At 41.0% G+C, this 22,201-nt stretch overlaps 1 protein-coding gene across 5 annotated transcripts in view; it reads left to right on the top strand.

Annotated features, from left to right (window-relative positions):
* APC (APC regulator of WNT signaling pathway) overlaps window positions 1-22,201 on the top strand; it is a 65,065-nt gene that overhangs the window by 6,114 nt on the left and 36,750 nt on the right. For 3 of the 5 annotated variants that reach the window (XM_083702174.1, XM_083702175.1, XM_083702178.1), the window contains one exon: window positions 18,728-18,880. In XM_083702174.1, coding sequence (XP_083558300.1) covers window positions 18,746-18,880 — 135 coding nt within the window. In that variant the 5' untranslated portion in view covers window positions 18,728-18,745. Of the gene's footprint in view, window positions 1-7,040; window positions 7,272-7,696; window positions 7,792-18,727; window positions 18,881-22,201 lie in introns of those variants that run through there. The other 2 variants (XM_083702176.1, XM_083702177.1) reach the window with 2 other exon arrangements.

The raw sequence follows: 22,201 nt of genomic DNA, 5'->3' as shown, positions 1-22,201 counted from the left end.
GTCTAGTTTTAACCAGAATAAGGGAGTTATGGTATGGCTTTCATTTAGAGTTGTGTGTGCTCATTAATGGACTTCTGAGGATGAGCTGTAGAAGACATTGTGTGAAACTTCTAATGTGGAAGAAGGGAAAGTCTGCTGCGAAGGAAAGGCTCTCAACCTTTGAAGGCGGAGGCCTGAGAGAAGATTTGAAGGAAGCTTGGTGATAGGAAAATGATTTGCTTGCTCAAACAGTAGAAAGATTTGAGCATTGTGTGAGAAATTGGCAAAAGTATCTATGTGGTTTGTTGTGATTTGTTTCTGTGTGTGGTATGTGTGCTTACTGCTACATGTGACAAGATGGTAATTTAGTGACAGACTGTCAGTTTGATATGATTTTAGTATCCCTTTAAAATGCTGAAATAAGTAAAATGAAAGAACATTGTATATGGCTTATTTGTTAATTCTGAATGTAGTGTTTAGTGTAATAGAATGTATACAGTTTATTTATCTAGCCTACTTAGAACCTAGGCTCTGTGTTCAAGTCAAAACCAAAAAATTGTGTTTTGTTTACTTATACTGTACAGTCATACCTCGCGTTAAATTTGCTTCAAGTTGAGCGCGTTTGAGTTGCGCTCCGTGGCAACCCGGAAGTAACGGAGCGCATTACTTCCGGGTTTCGCCACTTGCGCAGGCGCTCAAAATGACGCCACGCGCATGCGCAGAAGCGGCGAAAAGCAATGCGCGCGTGCGCAGACGTGCCGTCACTAGATACGTTTACCTCTAGATGCAAACGGGGCTCCAGAACAGATCCCGTTCGTATCTAGAGGTACCACTGTAGTTGTAAGTTTCTTAGCTTTAAAGGCATCTAATAGTGCAGTTCTAACAATGTCTACCCTGAAGTCCTATTTAATTCAACATGTCTACTCCCCTAGTTGGTTACCATCACCACATCTTCTGGTAGAAAATTCCAGTTCAAGTATACTTTGTGTGCAGTACTTCATTTGGGTTATCATGAATCTTCTAGTATTCAGTTTTAACCGATGTCTTTGGGTTCTAGTAGTATGAATTTCTGTGTCCATTGAATTTACACTATGCACAGTTTTTTAAAAACCTCCATCTTGTGATCAGTTTATTTCCAGGCCACGTCAGTTTCACATGTGTTTGTTCCATAAGTGTGCTTTGTCCTACCTATTTCTTGGTCATTCTGCAAATATAAAAAGAACAAGTTAACATTCATATTTCTGAACATATTTTTCTTCACGTAGTGCATATATGCCTTTCACTATATTTTTGAAGCAGAATTCAGAGAAGCTCAGAAACCAAAGGATAATGATAGTCTTATTTGCATATTATTCTGGGATGTAAGAATCAGGTTTGTTTAAAGAACATGGACCAAAGGAAATCCTGAGGCATGCCTACTTCTCTGAACATGTGGCCCTCCAGATTTTGTTGGACTTGCACTCCCATCTGCCCTGACTGGCTTGTTAGGGATGTCAGGAGTTTTAATCCTGCAACATCTGGAAGACCCCAAATTTCCCATTCCTGCTTGCTTTTTCTGAACTTAAAAGTCCTAGATATTGTAACCCTCCCTCACAGTAGAATTGCTTTGGCTGTTGGTCATTTTGGTTGCTGTTTCCTGAGTTTTCCATTTTGAGACATGCTGACCCAAACTTTAGGCACCATAGATCTATATAAAGGCATTACAATTTTAGAATATTGTAATCCTTTTCATAATAATCCCAAACATGGAATTTATCTTTTCCTCACCCGCTGCACATTGGGTCAACGTTTTCATTGAACTATCTGTTTTGAACCCAAGATTCTTCTTCTTGGTTGGTCATCACCACCTTTGACACAATTCATCTATTTATGATTTTTTTGCCCCAGTATCTATCACTTTTTGGACTTGTTTTCATTGAACTGCATTTGCCATTTTACTGCCTGTTTATCTTATTTTGGAGAAAGCCTTTTAGAGCTCTTTATAATTTTTTTTTTGTTTATCATTCTGAATAAATTGATGTAATCTACATCCATTCACTTACCTTAGCACCCAAGCCCTAGTATTGCAGCTTCAGGTTTTTCATTTTTGATTCAGTTCATACAACATTCCAGAATAAAGATATAAATTCTATATATCAAGAAAGGTAGTACTTACTGGTTACCTGCATTCCCCCCTCCCCATTTGTATAACAACATACTTTGAACATAGTGAGATGGGAGTGCTCTTACTATGATAATACCATTTGTCAGAATAGGCATGGTATTGCTTAAGTACAATTAACTATATATCCCAAAGAAATACTGGATTCAAGACTATAGTGTATTTTATGGTTTTATGTGGAATCTTTGTCACTGTTGTCAAAATAGGCCTGCTATACCTACCCTTCATGAAAATGAACTATAGTTTGTTGCAAGTAATTTGGTAGAAATTTGCTTTGGGATTTTTTTGGTGAGGAGAAGAGAGATAAATTCAGTAAGCATAGCCTAGACAAATTGTTCTTGACAGCCACCTTGAAAGCTCTTTAGAATGGAAAGTATGTGATACAAATATGTGCTTAGATTTTAAAAAGTCTTAAAAACAAAAAAAGGTTCACGAGTACATTTGACTGGAAGTAAGCCCTTTGAATTTTATTGGAATTTAATGCCAAGGGAAAAGATTTAGGGTTGCAACCTAACATCATAATGCTACAAATACTTACCCTAGCTGAACAGATCCAGTCCGTTGTTTTAATTGTAATCCTGTTGCAGCAATTTAATGTATGATAACAGGTATGTAGTATTTCACTAATATCCCTGGTTTTATGCTATCTGAAACGTCTTGAGAGTAGCAGTACTCTATACACACCCCCTTCCATACATTTAGTGCTCTGCCTTGTGGTCAATTACCTATATGGTTCTTATGATCAAACATATTGGGTGGGCTCTGAACTATGGTGTCACATTTTAGTGTTGAACCAGTGCACAACCCTTGGGCACAAATTGCTTTCACTGCTTCATTTGAAAGAGCTAGGATATGCAAACTGAGATTTTATTTTTTAAAACCTGACCGTTTTCAGTGCTTCATATTAACTGAAAATGATAGTATGGTTGGGCCCCAGTCTTGGGCTCTTGTCCATTGCCTGACTTTGTTGCCTTCTAGAGCCAGGCTTGGCATCAGCCGTTCTACAAATACACACTTTGTGGGGGGCAGTGTGAATTTGAAACTTGGGGCATACATGGGGCAGGCATCTTTGCATAGATTAGAAGTCTAAATGTTTGAATTGCTTCATGCTAACAACATTAATTCTTTGCTTTTATTGGGCATGCTAAGAATTGGTTTTCTGTTAGACTTGTAAGATGTTGAATTAATATGGAATTGAGTATTTCACAAAAGTTTAGATGCCAGTTCAAGTGACAGCCCACTAATTAAATGTCATTGTTAGACCTTGAGAACTGGACTTGGTTCATGAAGCTTTTTCCAAAAAATGTTTCAAGTGCAATAACTTGAAAAGAGTGAAGTGAATGGGAAAGGAGTGCTTGTCATCCTCTTTAAGCAATGAATTTGTGTACTGCTTTATTTGCATGAAAAAGTAGATTTCTGTACATGACTGTCTTTATACTGCTCTCAGTTTTTACTGGGAAACAAAATGTCTTAATTCTTCAGCTCTTAAATAGTGTTTAGTTTGGTTCACAAAGTCTTCAGTAACGTTCTATTAACTTTGTAAGCATGCACAACAATAAAGATCAAGGTTAGCTTTATTTCTGTAGTTTATTGTAGTAGAGTGATGTTGTGGCTTTATTTCAATTAAGTTTTTGAATTAAGAACAGTTTGATTCTGTGGCATTTGCTAAGCTGCAGTGAAGAAATAGACAATATGTTTCAAGTCATAAATGTTGAGTGTTCACATTTATGGCATGTCTAAAAGAGATGAATAAAAGGCTGTTTTGATCTTTCAGAACTTCCTTTATTTGAAAATCCTGACTTAGTTGGTCTTTAAGGTGCTACTGGAAGGAATTTTTTTTTGTTTTGAAAATCCTGTGTAACAAACTAATATTTGAACTTTTAGTGTATTGTCCTCTGTAATGGTCAGTAGAAGAATCGTACTACGCAGAAGTAGAATTCTGCACTTGTGACTTTATTGTCAGTATCTTCATATCAATACATTGTATTGATTTGATGCGCCTTTAGTATTCTACTGTATTGGATTAATTGAGTGATGTAGCATTTGTGTGAACCTGTGATAAGATGGCTGCTGTGTCTCAAACTGCTACTGCTGCAGAGCAGAAAATATATAATATTAAAAGATCCACTTGGTTGAAAGAAAGTTGTCTGTACTAAGCTATAGGAAATTAATTTTAACTTGTAATACTACTTGCAAGTCTTTAGAAGCACCTGATACTTAGAGATAATTTTGGCAAAACATAGCAGATTTAATCTGCAAAAGAAGACCATGCTAAAACTGTTTAGAGGTTTTGTTCACAATTAAGTGGTATAAAAATTCTGCTTAATGCTGAAGAAGACTTTGGGTTCTTTCAGGATAATATTTTTATTCACATTTAAACAAGCCAATCTATTGGAAACTAGTTATAGATATTCAGCTGCGCCCCCCCCCCTTTATTTTTAATCTTAGAGGAAAGGAGGTGTCTTCTTCTGATTTCTCTGCTGTTCCAAATGCAGCCTCCCATAATTGTTTCTTCAGGTGAAGAATGGTATGCAAATTTAATAAATAATCATAACCACAATTATTGTTTGGAGAGCCCAACCTCCAGAGAAACTTTACAAGGAAGGGAAGGAAGATTCAGCAAACACCCCACCTTCTTACAGGACAGTGTCCTGTGGGTAGAGCTCCACTCCTGAGAAGTCTGAATCCAACCCACTGTCTTCTAAACTGATTGTATTCTTAAATATGGGTATGTATTTGTGGAAGACAAAAATACTTGTTTGAGTTGATGAGACAGAGCAAGGAAGCCCAATAGTTGCAGGAGAAGAAATACTCATCCTGTTACAGGAATCAAATGATACGCAGAATGCTCTGATTCTTGGTTTACATGCTCAGCATACAGAAAGAACAAACAGTATACATGTCTCTAAAAAAATATAGTTCTCATCATGGGTGCCGCAGTTGCCAGGTTTTGAAGGCATGATAGTAGAACTTCTGACAACCTTGTAGTAACTATTTCTCATGCCGTTCCAATGGCAGAGTGTAGACGTAGAGACCCAGGCCCTGGGAAACAGCCCAGAAACAAGGGAGTGGTTAATAGGAAATCAGGATCTATGCGAATGATGCTAGCATCTGTTTATTATGTGCACTTTGGACTAGATTGGCATAGAGCCCCTGTGGTGCAAAAAACAAACAAACCCCTGCACATTTTCAGGACTCAACTTGGGTATTCAGGAATGTATCCTTGCAGCATAATTATTATGGGTCAAATTCTAGCTCAATCCCTGAAGCTAATATTATCTCCAGTTTATTTTAATGCTCATATTCAAATGGCATTACTGATGATATTGTCAGGTTCAAACAGGAAGGATATTAACGCTTTCTAAGTGACTGTCCCCATAGTTCTTCACAAATTATCTGGGTTAGAGACATATCAGTGGACAGAATCAGGAGACACAACATATTCTTATGTCCTGTGTTCAGTATGTCAGTTAATAACCTGTTTAGGTTTTGCTATCACCAAAACTAGTAATTCTTCATATTTTCACTCTTGCAGTAATTAGCAGTATCAGCTAAAGTAGATTGTATACGTGAAAGCTGCCTGAGACTAAGGAAGCAGTACTGGAGAACATCCGGCCCTAAATTTACCTCTTATCCTATGAGGTAACATTCTGGGGGAAACAAACTAGTGTACAGATTTCCTTTCTGAACTTGGGGAAATGTCCAGAGCCTTTTGTTAGAATAGTGACTCTTCCTTTGCTCAGACAGTTTTAAATATTCAATAAGATGGGGGCTGGTAGTGTAGATTGGCATAATAATACGAAAACAAATTATTTAAGTAACCTGAATTGCAAAGAACTTCACATATTTTGGATACTTGCATGATTTTTGAATGTAAAAGCAGTATGTAACAGTAACCTACTGCCTATTCAGACAGGAAGCAGAATGTGCTGCTGGCATTAATCACTGCTTCTCTCTAACAAATGGTTCTCCAGATATATTTGTTAACAATAACTGCCTTCCTATTACATTCATAATTTCTGTCTCAAATTTAATCATCAGTTAAGACTGGCACAGCAATCCTATGCATGTTTACTCAGAAGTAAGTCCCTCTTACTCCCATGTGTGTTTGGGATTGCAGCCTTAAGCTCCCTATGTCATGATCCACATTACCTTTACATTATGCATTGAGGCATGTGTTGTGGCTATTGTGCGAATACAGCAGGCAGCATCCTTTGCAAAGTAATTTTCTTAATTGTTATAAAAATGTTAGTATGCAAGTTGTTTGGGTGGATAGCCACCTTAGTTTCTGTGAAGTCATGTTCTTTTGCTAAATCCTAAGTATTATATGTATATATTATCAGCTGTAAACTATAGCTGAAATTTGGAATGAAAATGCTTTTGCAATTGGCATGGTTTTCCTGCTGGACGCCTCCCCTCTGTTTTAAAATGTGTTACCACTAGGGACATAGACTTGGAGGTCTGGATAGGACTTGAAGGTCATCTTGTTTGACGCTCTACCCTAAAGCAGAATCTTGCAGTTTGAATTGAAATGGACTAGACAGCTCCTAATGATCAGTAATGGAAATGGATCTGAATTAAATTAGCCCTCTCTGCTATGATGTGAACTGATTATTTTCCATAGCTTCAATCAAGGGTATATGTTATCAATACTGTTAACATATACATATTAGTCTTGATGAATCACTTGGCATTGAGGGCAGAAAAGCCAGTCATCACACAAAGAGAAATTGTTCAGTTAAACGAGAATAAGAGAAATTGATTTTGGGCATGTCTCCCTTTCTCTGTTCTCCCCCTGACCCCATTCCACTTTCTGTATTCCCTCTCTGCTCAGTAAAAGTGGTTGTCCTTTCCCGTTCTCATTGACAAGTTACCCCTCCCTTCCCTTCTGCTAGATTGTCCAGACAGCAAATTGACAAGAGCTGGATTGGATCGGAGAAAAGAAAGCAGTGGATGTGAACAAGACTATGTTAGATTCTCTGATGTGATCAGGGCCATTGGCTGGGTTGGGCTGGGTGAACACGTGACTGGAATGTGGCTGTATTGGCTCTGGCTTTAGCGCAGACAGTGAATACAGGAAGGTACTGGGTGTTGAACACTGAATGGAGGTGCGGTCGGCGTCGGAGATGGGGTAGGTGAAATGTTAGGGTTGTACTCCTGTTGGAAATGCGCACTGAGTATTGGTGTCTGTAAGGATTGTCCCATCTGGCTAGTGAATGACATTTGTCAGGAAAGGTAGCCTGGTTCTCTGCCCATGCATTCGCTTCTTAGCTTTTGCAGAAAGAACTAGGAATCAAGTCCTAGGATTCTGATCCATGCTTTTGACAGAACGAGAGGATATTGCGATGGCGAGCTTTGGAAGCGATAGAAAAAGGACGCTTTTGTAGCACGAAAATGGTTGTTCTAAAGGTTTGACATAGAAACAAGGAGAAAATAGTATCTTAGGAGACGGATAAAGGGCAACAAAGAATGAAACATTCATCGCTTAGAGGAATGAGCTGAGCCCATTGAAATCCTCCCTTCTCCTTCTCCTCCTCCCTCCTGTCACAGTAGCAGCAGCAAGAGAAAGGGACACAAAGCAGCAGAGGAGATGCCTTGATTTGAATCTAACAACCCCACAATGCAGGGGCTGGAGGGGGAGGATGAGGAAGGTATTGTAGAGAATGGATTATTGTAATTTTGAAATGTTAAGATTTGCTTTTGGATGGCCTGCATAATATTGCAGAGCCATGAAGACTCCCCGCTGGAAATGCTGTGAAATCCCAGTGCCTTTGTTAGTGACATGATGTGTTGCTGGCATTTCTGCGGTTTACTGCAGCAGCTTTTGCTCCTTTACTGAAAGGGGGAAAGCTGCATAGAGACGAGAGGTTCTGCTGCACTGCTGCACCCAGGAATGCAATAGAGCAGTTGCCATCCCTGCAAAAGCAAATTCCGAAATGTTAAAAAATAAAGATGAAAGGGAAAAGGAAAGACCAGTATTTGTCATCTGCCCGAAGCTTTTGACTTGATCTATTCATCATCACCATAAGAGATTCTGAGAGTTATTCAGTCTTGGATACTATTAGTAATCTTAATAAATTATGTATGAAGTAGTGCTCTTTTCTTTCTTTTTTCTCGTCAGATGCAGTTTTAAATGTAATAATTAGGTCAGCTTTGATGCATCACTGTGGAGGAAAAATGGCTATTTTATTTGAGCATCAGCAGAATTAGAAGTAATCTAGCAGAACAATGATTAAAGTATAATAAATTATCAATTCATTTTCAGCAGTGTAAGTTGAAGGTAGTACTTTTGGGATGATTTGCTTTTTTTGTGGATCAGCCCCAAAATTCTTGAATAATTTTGTGTTGTATTTACTTGGTGTTCCCAAATGCTAAAACAATATTTTAGTATTTATAGCAATTGTTTTTAAATTACTGTACACTTTAATATTCTGCTTTGCCACATTTCAAACAATATCAATTATTGTTCTTGCTGGCTGATAAAGATAATATGGATTCAAAAATTATATATAGCAAGAATGCCATTTTCTACTTAGTATGTACATTTTTTAGTGAAGTCATCAGCTTCATTAGTGGACTATACATTTTAAATTTATTATTTAGAGTAATAGGCCTGTGAATACTTGGACTTCCTTAAAATTTATATAAATATATTCAATTTCAGATCAGCTATATGGAACAGAATAAGTAATCACGATGGGAGCCCACATGAGAGATGCATTCCATTAAATATTTTCTTAACAATTCAAACATAAGGACAGAAATAATCACTAATTAAAATGAGTATGTGATTAGAAAAACAAGCTTAAGGTGCAATTTTTAAAAGGTAAACTCTGGTAGAATTATTAGTCCCATTAAATAACTATAGGTGCTAGGAGAAGAAGACAGAAATCTTAGACAGCAGTGATAGTGCAGAGGCTCCTTTGGATTGTTCTTCCATTATTACTTTAAACTGGGTATGTGCAGAGAATCTTCTCTTTAAAATGGCACAAGGATTCAGTTATACTCTGTATACTCCATAAAGTTGAGCCTACATAATAAGCTGGTTCACCAAATTTCACTTATCTTGTAAAGGTGGATATGACAGAGAATTTATGATGTGTTTTCAATATACAAAAATACAACATTTTTGATAAGTATTTGTGATGGGTATTTAGTTTACCATTCTGCCATTATTAAAGGATCCAATCTGGAAGAGATAAATCAATTTATTGCTGAAACAGATTGCTATATGGTGGCAGGCTGGATACTATACAGAATAAGTGCTGATGAGCCTTCTAAATATAAACTGCTTCCTGTTGTTTGACATGTGAAGGTCACTCTGTTGGATCACTTGTGATTCTGAAGTGATGTTGTTTGTAGTGATAAGTCTTATTTAAGACAATTACTTGTTTTCCAATAAGTGATCCATGCCTTTTAAATGGGAAATAGAAGTGCTTAGAACTCTTTCCTGAATCTTGTGCATAACTGTCCCACTTTGTGTTTCTCGATTAAGACAATACTGCATGGTGTTCCAGGTGCTCTTGAAGGAAACTGATTTTTTAAATCAGGGTTTCCCAGACTTGGGTCTCCAGCTGTGTGGTCTCCTGGTGGCTAGGGATGATGGGAGTTGTAGTCCAAAAACAACTGGAGACCCAAGTTTGGGAGACCATAATATCTTTCTGCAGCAGCTGTCTGAGTCAGGGGCAGGTGGCACTGCTTTGCGGTGGTTCCAGTTCTACTTGGAGGGCTGTTTCTACTTGGAGGGCTCTTTGGCCCTATGAAACCTTCAATGTGTGGTTCACTTTTCTCACCTATGGTGTTTTAACATCTTACATGAAACCACTGATTAGGGTTACCAAGAGTTTTGGAGTACGTTCTCAGCAATATACTGATGGCACACAGCTCTACTTCTCCTTTACATCTGTAGGTGTGGCAGTGGATGTGCTGGGCCACTGTCTTGCCTTGGTAATGGACTGGAAGAGAGCCAGTAAACTGAAGCTCAATCCAAATAAGACTGAGGCATTGTTAGTGGGCGGTTCCCTATACCAGATGGATGGGAGGTTCCAGCTCTTGATGGGGTTACACTCCCTCTGAAGGAGCAGGTCCATAGTTCGTGGGTATTTCTGGATCCTCTCCTGTTGTTTGAGGCTCAGGTGGCTTCAATAGCATAGAGTGTCTTTCATCTGGTGAGTCAGCTGCCGCCCTGTCTGAACAGGGATAGCCTAACGTCTGTCGTCTATGCTGTGGTAACCTAGGTCAGATTACTGCAATGTGTTGAACATAGGGCTTCCTTTGAAGTTCAGAAACTTCATCTAGTGCAGAATTTGGTGGCCAGGTTGCTCACTGGGGTAAGACAATTTGAACATATTTTACTGATCCTGGTCCAACTGCACTGGCTGCCAAATAGTTTCTGGGCCCAATTCAAAGTGCTGACTTATAGGTTTGACCTATAAAGCCTTAAACGGCTCAAGACCGCAATACCTCAAGGACCGCCTCTCTCCATCTGAACCTACCCAGACTCTGCAATCTTCATCTGAGACCCTTTTGCACATACCTCCTCCATGAGAGGTCTAGAGGGTGGCGGCATGAGAACAGGCCTTTTTGTGGTGACTTCCCATTTGTGGAATATTCTCCCCAAGGAGGCTTGCCTGGTGCCTTCATACATAGGTGCCAAGTCTTTGGCTGATTCTATGGGCTTTTAAATGTGTTTGGGGGTATTGGTTTGTGTTTGTTTTTGTTTTATTATGTATTTTGAATTTTTATAATGCGAAGCGCCCTGTGGTCTTCGAATGAAGGGTGGTATACAAATTTTATAAATAATAAAATAATAAAAAATGCTCTGACAAGCCCATCTTTTCTCCAAACTCATTTTACAGGTGTCTGAATAGCTTGTAGTAGCTTTGTTTTTCATAACTATGTTTAAAGAAGTTTACTTCCTTTGCTTGACATATGCACTCACTGAAGCAACATTTGAGAACCCCTTTAAATTAGCTTTAAAACCAAATATTGTAGAATTTGGCTCTATTCATTTGATTAAACCTTACACCCCTGCCCGCTGTGTGAGAGCTCTCCCACTATTTGTGCCAGAAGAGAGAGGCAGAGAGAGAGAGCTAATGAAGCACCTATTGTGTGCTTCTGGGAAATAACCGACTTGTGTACGGATGCTGCCCAGCGAGACACTGTCAGTCATGGGATAATTGTGAGAAATGAGACCCTGCAGAAGCAGGATCCTTTGCATACACGATGTTCCCTCATTGCACAATGCAGCAGCGGGTTAGGGCTGCTCTCACTCTGGATGCATTCTTTTTCCCATGAGTGAAGCAAGAGACAGCAGATCCTGCTCCCAAAGGAGAAGTAGGGATGTAGCAGCAGTTGGATCCCATCAGGTAATCTAGATCAGAGGCATGGGGAAGATTTTTCTGTCCAATGGCCATATTCCTTCAGTCTCCCAGGAGCCATATGCTAACGGTGGGTGAGCCCTGAGGCAAAAGAGATTAGATCAGTGTTTCTCAAACTTGGGTATCCAGTTGTTTTTGGATTACAACTCCTATCATCCCTAGCTAGCAGGACCAATGGGCAGGTATCATGGGAATATTGTTGGACAGTGGATATTGTGTTGGTCAAGGAATGGGCGTGGCCATATGGCTAAGAAATATGTACAGTAAAGTGGTTTTGTTTTATCCATAGTTTTGTTAACCTGAGGTCTTCGCTGTGGTATAATTGACCAGTATGATTTGTCTGTTGTGGACTTCAGTATTCACTGCTTGCAAGGTCTCAGAACTTTAACATGGCAAAAGTTCAAACAAGGGTAAAACCTAATGGTATTGGGGACAGCTGTTCCGTCTGAGTTTTTTAAACAGTCTGAAGAAATTTATGATAAATGGTAACCATGCTGAAATGTTCTAATTTTTTTTTAAGAATATTTTTTTATTAACCGACCAATCACATCAAATCAAACCAAATTATATAAATTCCAAATTACATAGCTGAATTTTAAATTTTTGTTGGGGGTACCCATATTTCAAGTTCCGAAGGGGATCCAATCAACTTCTTGCTTCTTACTGCTGTTTTAATGTCCACAAATCTAACCTTACTGAAATGTTCTAATAATGCTGGTACAGTCAAACCTCGGATCCCGAACGCCTCCGTTTTGGAACGTTTCAGCTCCCGAACCTCAAAAACCCAGAAGTAAATGCTCCAGTTTTCGAAAGTTTTTTGGAAACCGAATGTCCAACACAGCTTTCACTTGAGTGCAGGAAGCTCCTGCAACCAATCAGAAGCCATGCCTCGGTTGTCAAACATTTTGGAAGCCAAATGTCTTCTAGAACGGATTACGTTCAACAACCAAGGTTTGACTGTACTGGCATTGAAAAATTATTCCTTACATGGCTAAACAAAGTTCAATAAATTATGGAAGCACCATGAACACAGCATCTCATTTAAAAAAGAACTTGCTTTCATGCAGTAAGTTATAGTGTATTCTTGTGCAATATCTAGCTGTTCTCTTGTGAGTGAGAGAATACAGAACACCAACCTTTAGCTGATTGTTTGTTTGCTTTAAAAAAAAATTACCATAATAACAATGATTTATGAAATTCACCAGTTAACATCCAAAATACAATCAAAAGGATGATATCTGTTCTTGTTAGTAGAATTCTTACAGGTTGCATCCCTAATTTGTTAAATATATTTTGATTAAACCGACTATGGAGCTAGTAAAGGAATACTGAGACTTTTGATCTAAAAAAATGTAGTATAAACACCAACAATTGGGAAACACTGGCCTGCGAGTGCCCCAGTTGGAGAACAGCCTTTACCAAAGGTGTTGTGGACTTTGAAGACGCACAAACTCAGGATGAAAGGGAGAAATGTCCTCACTGTGGAAGGACGTGTGGATCCAGAATTGGCTTCCACAGTCACCTACAGACTCACCATTAAGACCGTGTTCATGGAAGACAATCCTACTTGGCTACGAGTGATCTTCAGAAAAGAAGACTTGAGACTTTTGGTTCCTTTCCCAAATCTTCAGGTTGAGGTCATACCATATTTTTCGCCCCATAGGACGCACCTAGTTTTTTTTGGGGGAAATCAAGGGAAAAAATTGTATTTCCCCCCCAGGTTTGCGCAGCCATCCCCAAGCTAGAAGAGGGGGACGGAGTGCTCCGTCTCCCTCTTCTGCCTTCAGGGACAGCCTCTCTAGTCTCCGTGGGGCAGCGGCTTGCCCCGCTGTCCCCCGAGCTTGTGGGGCTGGCAATGGGGAGAAGCAAGCTTGCTTCTCTCCCCCCCCCCCCCCCGCCAGCCTCCAGACCAGGTCTGGGAATAGCGGGGTGGGGGCGCTCTGCCTCCCCGCTATCCCCCGAGTTTATGGGGCTGGCGGGGGGAGAGAAGCAAGCTTGCTTCTCCCCCCAGCCAGCCTCCAGATCAGGTCGGGGAATAGCGGGGTGGCAGCGCTCCGCCTCCCCGCTGTCCCCCGAGCTTGTGGGCTGCAGGCTGCTGCCCACAAGCCTTGCGAGCCCACGGGACCTCCCACCGGGCTTGCAAGGCTTGCGGATAGCTTCCTGAAGCCTAGAGAGCGAGAGGTGTCGGTGCGCACCGACCCCTCTCGCTCCCCAGGCTTCAACGAAAGCCTGCATTTGCCCCATAGGACGCACACACATTTCCCCTTCATTTTTGGAGGGGGAAAAGTGCGTCCTATAGGGCGAAAAATACGGTAGCTGTGTTTTGCTTCACACTTTGTGTGATATCTCCTGTTACTCATGAGCTGACACTGCATAATGGCAAGGCAATGAATCGATGGGGGAATTGCGAATGTGAGAACAGCAGAATTTGTTAAAGCTGGCCTGGTTTGCATAAACATTTGCTTGTATTGCTGCTTCTTTCTTTCATTCATTTCCTTTCTTAAGTCTTGTCTATACAAGATTTTAACAGATTTAATTTGCTTGGTATTAGTAGAGGGTTGGTTGAATCCAGAATATCCTTTGTGCCAGAGCTCATGATTAAGATTGATTGCTTTATTTACAATTTGTATTATATCCAATCCTATGTCATAGGCTTAGGCTGGATTGCCCTTGACTTGCATGGTTTTCTGTATCATGCCAGAGCTGGCTTCAGTGTTCCCCATACTCTCAATCTTCATCTTTCTGTAGTCCTCCTCCTCCACTCATCCCTTCTAGAGACATTTTAACAAAATATTGCCAGTGAAATATTCAACCACACTTCAACTTCAGCCAAGGAGAACTGCTGTCTCTCTTCTCACCTGTCATTCTTTTCCCAGGTTACTTTTGTAGCTCAGTTTGTTTCCCCCTTGAGAATATTGGCTGATACTTGGCATTGTGAAAGCAGCTCTTGCCACTCATGGATGAAAACAAACAAACAAATGGAACTAACTTGACAGATTGTCCAGTTATGTAAATGCTACAGTGGAGGGGGCATGGTACTGCATTGATTAAGGGATTCAGTGATGAATCTACCCATCTTTGTGCAAGGCGAATATAACTATAGATTTAGGCCTGTGTCCAACACACTCTTTTTAGGGAAAGTATATTTTACGCGCGCACACACACACACACACACAGAGAGAGAGAGAGAGAGAGAGAGAGATTGATTGATTGATTCTTGGTAACACACCTCATCAGCCTGCTTCAGTCTGACTTGTGACCTAATTATAGCTTTGTAGGCCCTCGTGGATGAGCCTCATCTCATGATTGATAATACAATATTGCTCCGAAATTTTCCAGCAGTTTGGACCATACAATTTGTTAAAATCACATTTTTGTTGGGATTTCAGGGCTAGTTCCCCACTCATTTCTTTTCTTATAGAAGCAGTTGGTAGCCTCCAGCCTACCAGGCATCCCTGTCCAGCCCATCAAGGTCCTGGTCAATTCCCCCCCAACTCCCCTTCCTAAAGGCAAGAGAAGCAGTTCCCCCTTTGCTGTCACTCGGCTTTACCTGAACAAATGATCAGTGGGTGATAACAGTGGCAGGCAAATCATTGGGAGGGGAGGTTAAAAGTCTCCCTGTGATTCCCCCTTCCATTGCTTAGCTGTTTGGGAATCAGCTGAAAAAGCAAAAAGAAGAGTTGCTCCAGCATTTCCCAAAGATTCCTGATGGATTCATCTTTTGCACTGTGTAAGAGGATCGTGTGTGTGTGTGTGTGTGTGTGTGTGTGTGTGTAGCAAGGAAATGCAGCATGCAGGCTATCCAGGAAGAGCAGCTGGTGGAGTTTCCTCTGTGCACTGAGTAGAAAAAACAGTGAGGGGGGAGAGAGATTGAAGGAGAGCCTATATTAAATCTGTGTGTGTCTATGTTAAAGGGAGTGTGATGTCTGACCCACCCACTATTTAAATAGAGCCCCCAATAGCTTTGCACTAGGGTAATGAGAACTTTGCCCCCCCCCCAAAAAAAGTTCACTGCTCTTAAGTCTGCTCAGAAACAGTCTGTTTAGATATTGGCAAAATGCTGTGGGGTGTGTTCCACAAGGCTATGTGTCCGTTCCAATCTATGTTAAATCACTTGGAAAGATCAACTGTAGCTGTAGAGTAGAAGTGGGAAGCCTCCAGTCCACGGACCAAATGTGGCTCTCTAGGACTCTTGTTAGGAGCTTGGTATTCTCATTAGGCCACACCCACTTCTCACTGACCCTGCTCCATGCCCTGGCCTCAAGTGCTTTTGCCTGGCTGAAATGTATTGCTGTTGGTGATAATGGTGATAAATCCTTCCTTGACTGGATGGTGGACAGGAAAATGTGGACATTAGTGTAGAAAACAATATGTAGCATGCTGTAGAAAGAGTCACATTCACTCACTTTTTGCCTCTGGCCCCACCCACTGTTAGTATTAGGAGTTGTGAACTTAGGGCTGAAAGGGTTTCCCACATTTGCATTAGAGGGACGCGGTTGGCGCTGTGGTCTAAACCACTGAGCCTCTTGGGCTTGCCGATCAGAAGGTCGGCGGTTCGAATCCCCGCAATGGGGTGAGCTCCCATTGCTCGGTCCCAGCTCCTGCCAACCTAGCAGTTCGAAAGCATGCCAAAAACTGAAAGTAGACAAATACTTCCTCTGACGGGAAGGTAAATGGCGTTTCCATGCGCTGCTCTGGTTTTGGTGTCCCGTTGCACCAGAAGCGGCTTAGTTATGCTGGCCACATGACCCGGAAAAACTGTCTGTGACAAACGCTGGCTCCCTTGGCCTGTAAAGTGAGATGAGTGTCGCAACCCCATAGTCATCTGCAACTAGACCTAACTGTCATGAGTATGCAGATGTTCTGCATTTCTGTGACCAAATGTTCAGGACCTGCTGACTGTGCCTAGAATAGCTGCTTAGAGGTGATGTTCTGGTGATGTAAGGGCAAACATTCTGAAGCTGACTCTAGACAAGTCCAAAGTGATGCTGGTGGGGCACTGGCAGTGACTGGCTTGGAAGATGTTATACAGTGGTACCTCGGGTTAAGAACTGTATTAGGTTGCAGTCTGCTTATCTGAACAGCAGAGCTTTGGGGTTCTTCTGGACCTGGCACCCAGCAGATCATATTATCAGAAACTTTAAAAAATGAACTAGAATTGGAAGAGACCATAGTTTTCCAAGCTTGAACATAAATGAGAAATGAAAGAAGCTTTCATTTCATACTCTGCATGCATGAATGAGAAGTGGGGAGGGGCAACAGTAAACCATAGTTAATTTGTGATCAGACCACAGCAGGGGGTCTCATATGAAAATAGGTGGATTCTGAGATACTCTGATCTCAATCCTTCAGAGGCTTTAGAAGTTAATACCAGCTCCTTGAATTGGGTGCAGGGTTAACTGGAAAGTCAATGCAGTTGTTCCAAAGCTGGCTGACCTTGTACCAGCCTTGCCACGTCAGTTAGGTTGGATATGAGTGGCGGCACTGAGCATTGCCTGGAGTTTCTGAGCTATCTTCAAGATCAGCCTTGTTTAAGATGCTTTAAATTAAAGAGGTTTGGGGAGCATACAGGCGCTTCTGGAGGTAAGGTTCTGCGTGATTCTACTTCACTAAGTATTAACCCTGGGAGTTCTTTGCTGATTGAAACCTAATAAACACATGGTCATACGCAAATGGTTTAGCATAACTAACATGTTAAAATGGTTCAGCATAACTAACCTGTTTTTAACCTGTGGGTAAAACCTCAGCGCCTAGGACTTGCCGATCGCATGGTCGGCGGTTCGAATCCCCGTGGCGGGGTGCGCTCCCGTCGTTCGGTCCCAGCGCCTGCCAACCTAGCAGTTCGAAAGCACCCCCGGGTGCAAGTAGATAAATAGGGACCGCTTACTAGCGGGAAGGTAAACGGCATTCCGTGTGCTGCGCTGGCTCACCAGAGCAGCTTTGTCACGCTGGCCACGTGACCCGGAAGTGTCTGCGGACAGTGCTGGCCCCCGGCCTCTAGAGTGAGATGAGCGCACAACCCTAGAGTCTGGCAAGACTGGCCCGAACGGGCAGGGGTACCTTCACCTTTACCTTACAATTTTGGACGTAATAGTGTGATAATTCTTCTAGGCATTTCTGAGGTCAGCAATAGGACTTCTTACTCTTTCCTCTGTGCCTACTAGCTGTCCTGAGCACACCCAGCCCAAGGAGGACAAATGGGTGGTAGTTTAATTCTGTATTGAGAAAGCATGAACTTACAGGAGCTTATGGGGCGCACTAAACACGCACACACACGTGCTTCTGGTGGCCAGGTGGCTGGTGCCCCTCCCTGGCCTTGTGCTCTGAGCTGGACTGTTGGAGTAATGGGTGGCCACGCCTACACCCAAGCTTAAGTACTCTTGCCTGCTAGCACAAGTGTAAGCAACCTGCAACTTCTACACAGAAGTTGTCACTGTGCCTGCCTCTTCAAGACCCTCCTGATCCCAGTGACAGTGGGGAAGGGGATTCTGCCCCAGCTCCCTTCAGGCACTATCTCTCCCTCAGCTCGTGGTGCAGACCCCTCCTCATCCTCTGGGTCCTGCTCCTGTCTTGCAGGAAGCACAAAAAGCCTCTGGCTCCACCACCTCTTCCACCCACTCCTTGGAGCCCTGCCAGTCCCTGACACTAGCAATCTCCCACACTGCATTGCATTGTGATCCAGTTTGGGGAGCTTCAGTAAACTGGAAACCAAATGGCAATGAGGAAATGCATGCTACAAGGTTCTCTGCATTTGGGCTTTAGCATTGAAAATAAGGTCCACATTACTACTTAACCTTTGTGGCAATGCATTTATTATGATTTGGAAATTTGGAACCAATCAAAATGTAATTTTGTATTGCTGTGTGTGTGTGTGCGCGCACGCGCGCAATGGCTGGGAAAGCAGCAGAACTCCTGTAATCTGTATTGACTTCAATTAGAACTTCCGGGTAGAAAGCATTTTTCATGTCACTAAACAAAGCTTCTTAAGGCCTAAAATAAGAGAGTAAGGTAGTCAAGTTTAACGTGGTTTATGTGATTATATGATCAGTTTAAAAACCTTCCACGAGATACAAAAAATACTATATTCAGCCGGGAAATGAAATAGCATGTTCTAATCATTTCTCTCAAAAGTCAACATTCAAAGTTCACAATACATTTTGGGGGACAAATGAACCAAAACAAATATTTCTTCTTTATTCTGCTGTAGGTCCTGGGGTAGCCCAGAATGGCTGCAGTGTCATATGATCAGCTGTTAAAACAAGTAGAGGCATTAAAAATGGAAAACTCAAACCTTCGACAAGAACTGGAAGATAATTCAAATCATCTTACAAAACTGGAAACAGAAGCATCCAATATGAAGGTATAAAGATTATTTGACTTTAGTAAAATTTTGAATTGTCCCACAAATATATCCTATATAAGTCACCTTGTGCATTGATATTATTGTCTCCTCCCTTCTAGAATACAATTTATTTATCATTAAAAATATCTGTACTGCACAAAAGTTCAAGTCAATGCTCATCTTCTGCAGGAGAACAATGCATTGTAGAGGAATCGTGTAGGATACATCCTGAATATGGTTGCATGATATCTGTAGTCAAATAATTTTATTTATTTATCTAAGACCTGTATTTTAAGGCTATCATTTTTGGCTCAAGCTTCACAGAGCTGGAAAATTGGAGGTAAAGTCTTGTGCTTTAAGAGACATGTCCGTGATCAGAAATGATGTTTTGGTTACTTAACAATTTACATTCATTGCACCCACGTTTTCCCTTAGTTTTTCATGCTTAATGATTTCTTCCCATCCATTTTTTTGTGTGTCTATAAAAGGTCAGTTTCCTTTGCTTTGTGTGCAAGAATAATAATTATGCTTTTAGAATGTTTAATATAATTCCCCAAACAATATTTTGGATTCTAGTATGCATGAATTAGTTTTCTGCTTTCCTTCCAAAAGCAGAAAATATACCACAGTTCTGCTTTATATATTGCACTGTGAAAGCATTCAGAAACATCAGTTGGGCACTTTCTGAAAAATAACCATACAAAACAGTAATAACCATTGTGGATAAGACATGCAGAGATTTTTTGCTTTGTTTAAGAACTTCATTTCTAATTCTAAACCGAAGCATTCCATAGATGGGTGATCCTCCATGAAGGAAATAGCTGAGGGGTATTTCTTTAATTATTTGTTCATGGATTCATTGTATCTACTCGTTCTTCTGAAAGCAGAAAGCTAGGTCAAATAAGTTTTGAATCCTGTGAACTTTTTGCCCTGTAGCCATGCTTTTCAATTTGTTTTACTTATTGGTAGAGCTTCTATTATAAATAGAAAATCTTCCAAACATCTTATCTAGCAGTCTACCTGAATATAGGCCATTGAGCATTAAGGGCCTGAAAGCCTAATGGACTCTCTTAATCCATCATACACTGGTCTTCCGTTTGTTATGTTCTTTTGTTCTTAATACTGTTTTATTACCCATTCACTTTTAATATAGATATTGCAAATTGTACTGTTTGTGCATACAGGCACATTAATAGCCTTGTACAATTCTTAGGATTTCTAAGAAACCCAAAAATCTGTGAAGTTTTGAAAGCTTCAGTCTGCCATCTTGATTCAAAATGGCATCAAATTGTATCCAAACATAGATGGGAAAAAACGTTTTCCTTGATCTCGGGAACCATCATGCAAAAATTGGCTACCATATCTTAAGAGGTGACCAATTTGGGAGGAGCAGCCCTTGCTGAGGCACTAACTGGTGACATGATTTAATGTTTCTCCTTGCCGCAGGACTTTAATTGCTTTGAGTGGTTGTTATATGCAAGCATATGATTAAAGCTACACAACTTCTGACTCATTAATGTACCCCAAAGTAAGCTTGTAAAATTAGATCTTAGGGAGGAAATTGAAGGTGGTTTTACTGAGGACTCTGAGGAGGCTTCCAATATAAAAATGGCGAAAGGAAGCAACCATTCTCAAAAAGGCACGAAAGGGACGGCTAATATGGAGGACGATCAATACCCACATAAAATCAGAAAAGTGTTCTTGTCTAACTGGGTAGTGGCTCTTGCCCTATTTGAGAGAAATTTGAAACCCTGTTTGTGCAAATAGCAAGCTTAACCACAACAAAAAATGAAGCTATGAATCTGGGTTTAAGTAATTAATCAGAAATACACTTGCTGCAAATGATGACAGATGATTTGGTGTTAAGTTAGAGGAACTTTCAGACAGAGATAGAGGGGGAAATCAAATTTAGAGAATTTCCAGAGAACAAGGAATTGGGCTCATAAACCAGTTTATAATACATTGGCTGCATACATTGAACCTTTGAAGGTGACTCGGAAACTACAGCTAATCCAGAATGCGGCAGCTAGACTGGTGACTGGGGGCGGCCGCCGAGACCACATAACACCGGTCTTGAAAGACCTACATTGGCTCCCAGTACGTTTCCGAGCACAATTCAAAGTGTTGGTGTTGACCTTTAAAACCCTAAACGGCCTCGGCCCAGTATACCTGAAGGAGCGTCTCCACCCCCATCGTTCTGCCCGGGCGCTGAGGTCCAGTGCCGAGGGCCTTCTGGCGGTTCCCTCATTGTGAGAAGCAAAGCTACAGGGAACCAGGCAGAGGGCCTTTTCAGTAGTGGCGCCCGCCCTGTGGAACGCCCTCCCATCAGATGTCAAAACGATAAATAACTACCTGACATTCAGAAGACATCTTAAGGCAGCCCTGTTCAGGGAAGTTTTTAATGTATGATATTTTAGTGTTTTCTGGTTTCTATGGAAGCCGCCCAGAGTGGCTGGGGAAACCCAGCCAGATGGGCGGGGTACAAATAATAAATTATTATTATTAATAATAATAATAATAATAATAATAATAATAATAATAATAATAATATCTCTGTGTCAGCGCCCAACTTTGAGTGAGTGCTGGGAGGCAGTAGCCGGGTGGGCGAGGTCCTGTGAGATACAATTGTAAAATTTGAACACTATAGAATCAAAGACTAGGTCCTTCAGTGTAGTCAGTTGTGGACCTACATTTTGGGGGCTTTTCTGAAGCTTGAACTGTCGTGGGGGCGCCTTTGCAACCAGCAGCGAGGTCTGAGTAATCACTGTTATCTTCTTCAATAGGGTGGCTCCATGACAGATCACTATACCTTTGCAACATCTGTGCTACTAACTCTCAAACTTTGGGATTGTTGAACTATATACAAAAAATAATAATAATTAGTTGAGAGTCGTCCAATCCAAATTGGGTCTACTAGAGCCATTTTTTAAAGCAATGTGGACTAATGTTGCTTTTGGGGCCCCTCCGGGATTAGGAGCCCTGAAGCTTAAACTTCATTAGTTTCATAGTAGATCCGCCCCTGTGTGTAATGGCGCATCTGCCTTGTGGAATATGCTGCCCTTTGAAGTTAGACAGGCTCTGACCTTACAATATTTCACTAGATACTAAAAGTTCCCCTTTTCTACATGCTTTCCTCAATTAAAAGTTGACTCTCATGGAGTATCAGATTTCTTTTGGGAAACTGTTTTTTATCTGTATTATGTATTACATTTTTATTGTACACTGATGTATTGCTAATGTTTACTAGTCTATATATTTTTTTCAAATAAAATAAAATTACAGTCAATTTTGGGGTGAATCTCTTCTGTTTATAATCCGCATGCGTAGTACTGAAATTTC

The sequence above is a fragment of the Podarcis gaigeae genome (assembly GCF_964106915.1).
Source record: "Podarcis gaigeae genome assembly, chromosome: 11".
NCBI lineage: Eukaryota > Metazoa > Chordata > Lepidosauria > Squamata > Lacertidae > Podarcis > Podarcis gaigeae.
The sequence above is the reverse complement of the archived record's forward strand: the minus strand, read 5'-3'. Positions and strand labels throughout refer to the sequence as shown.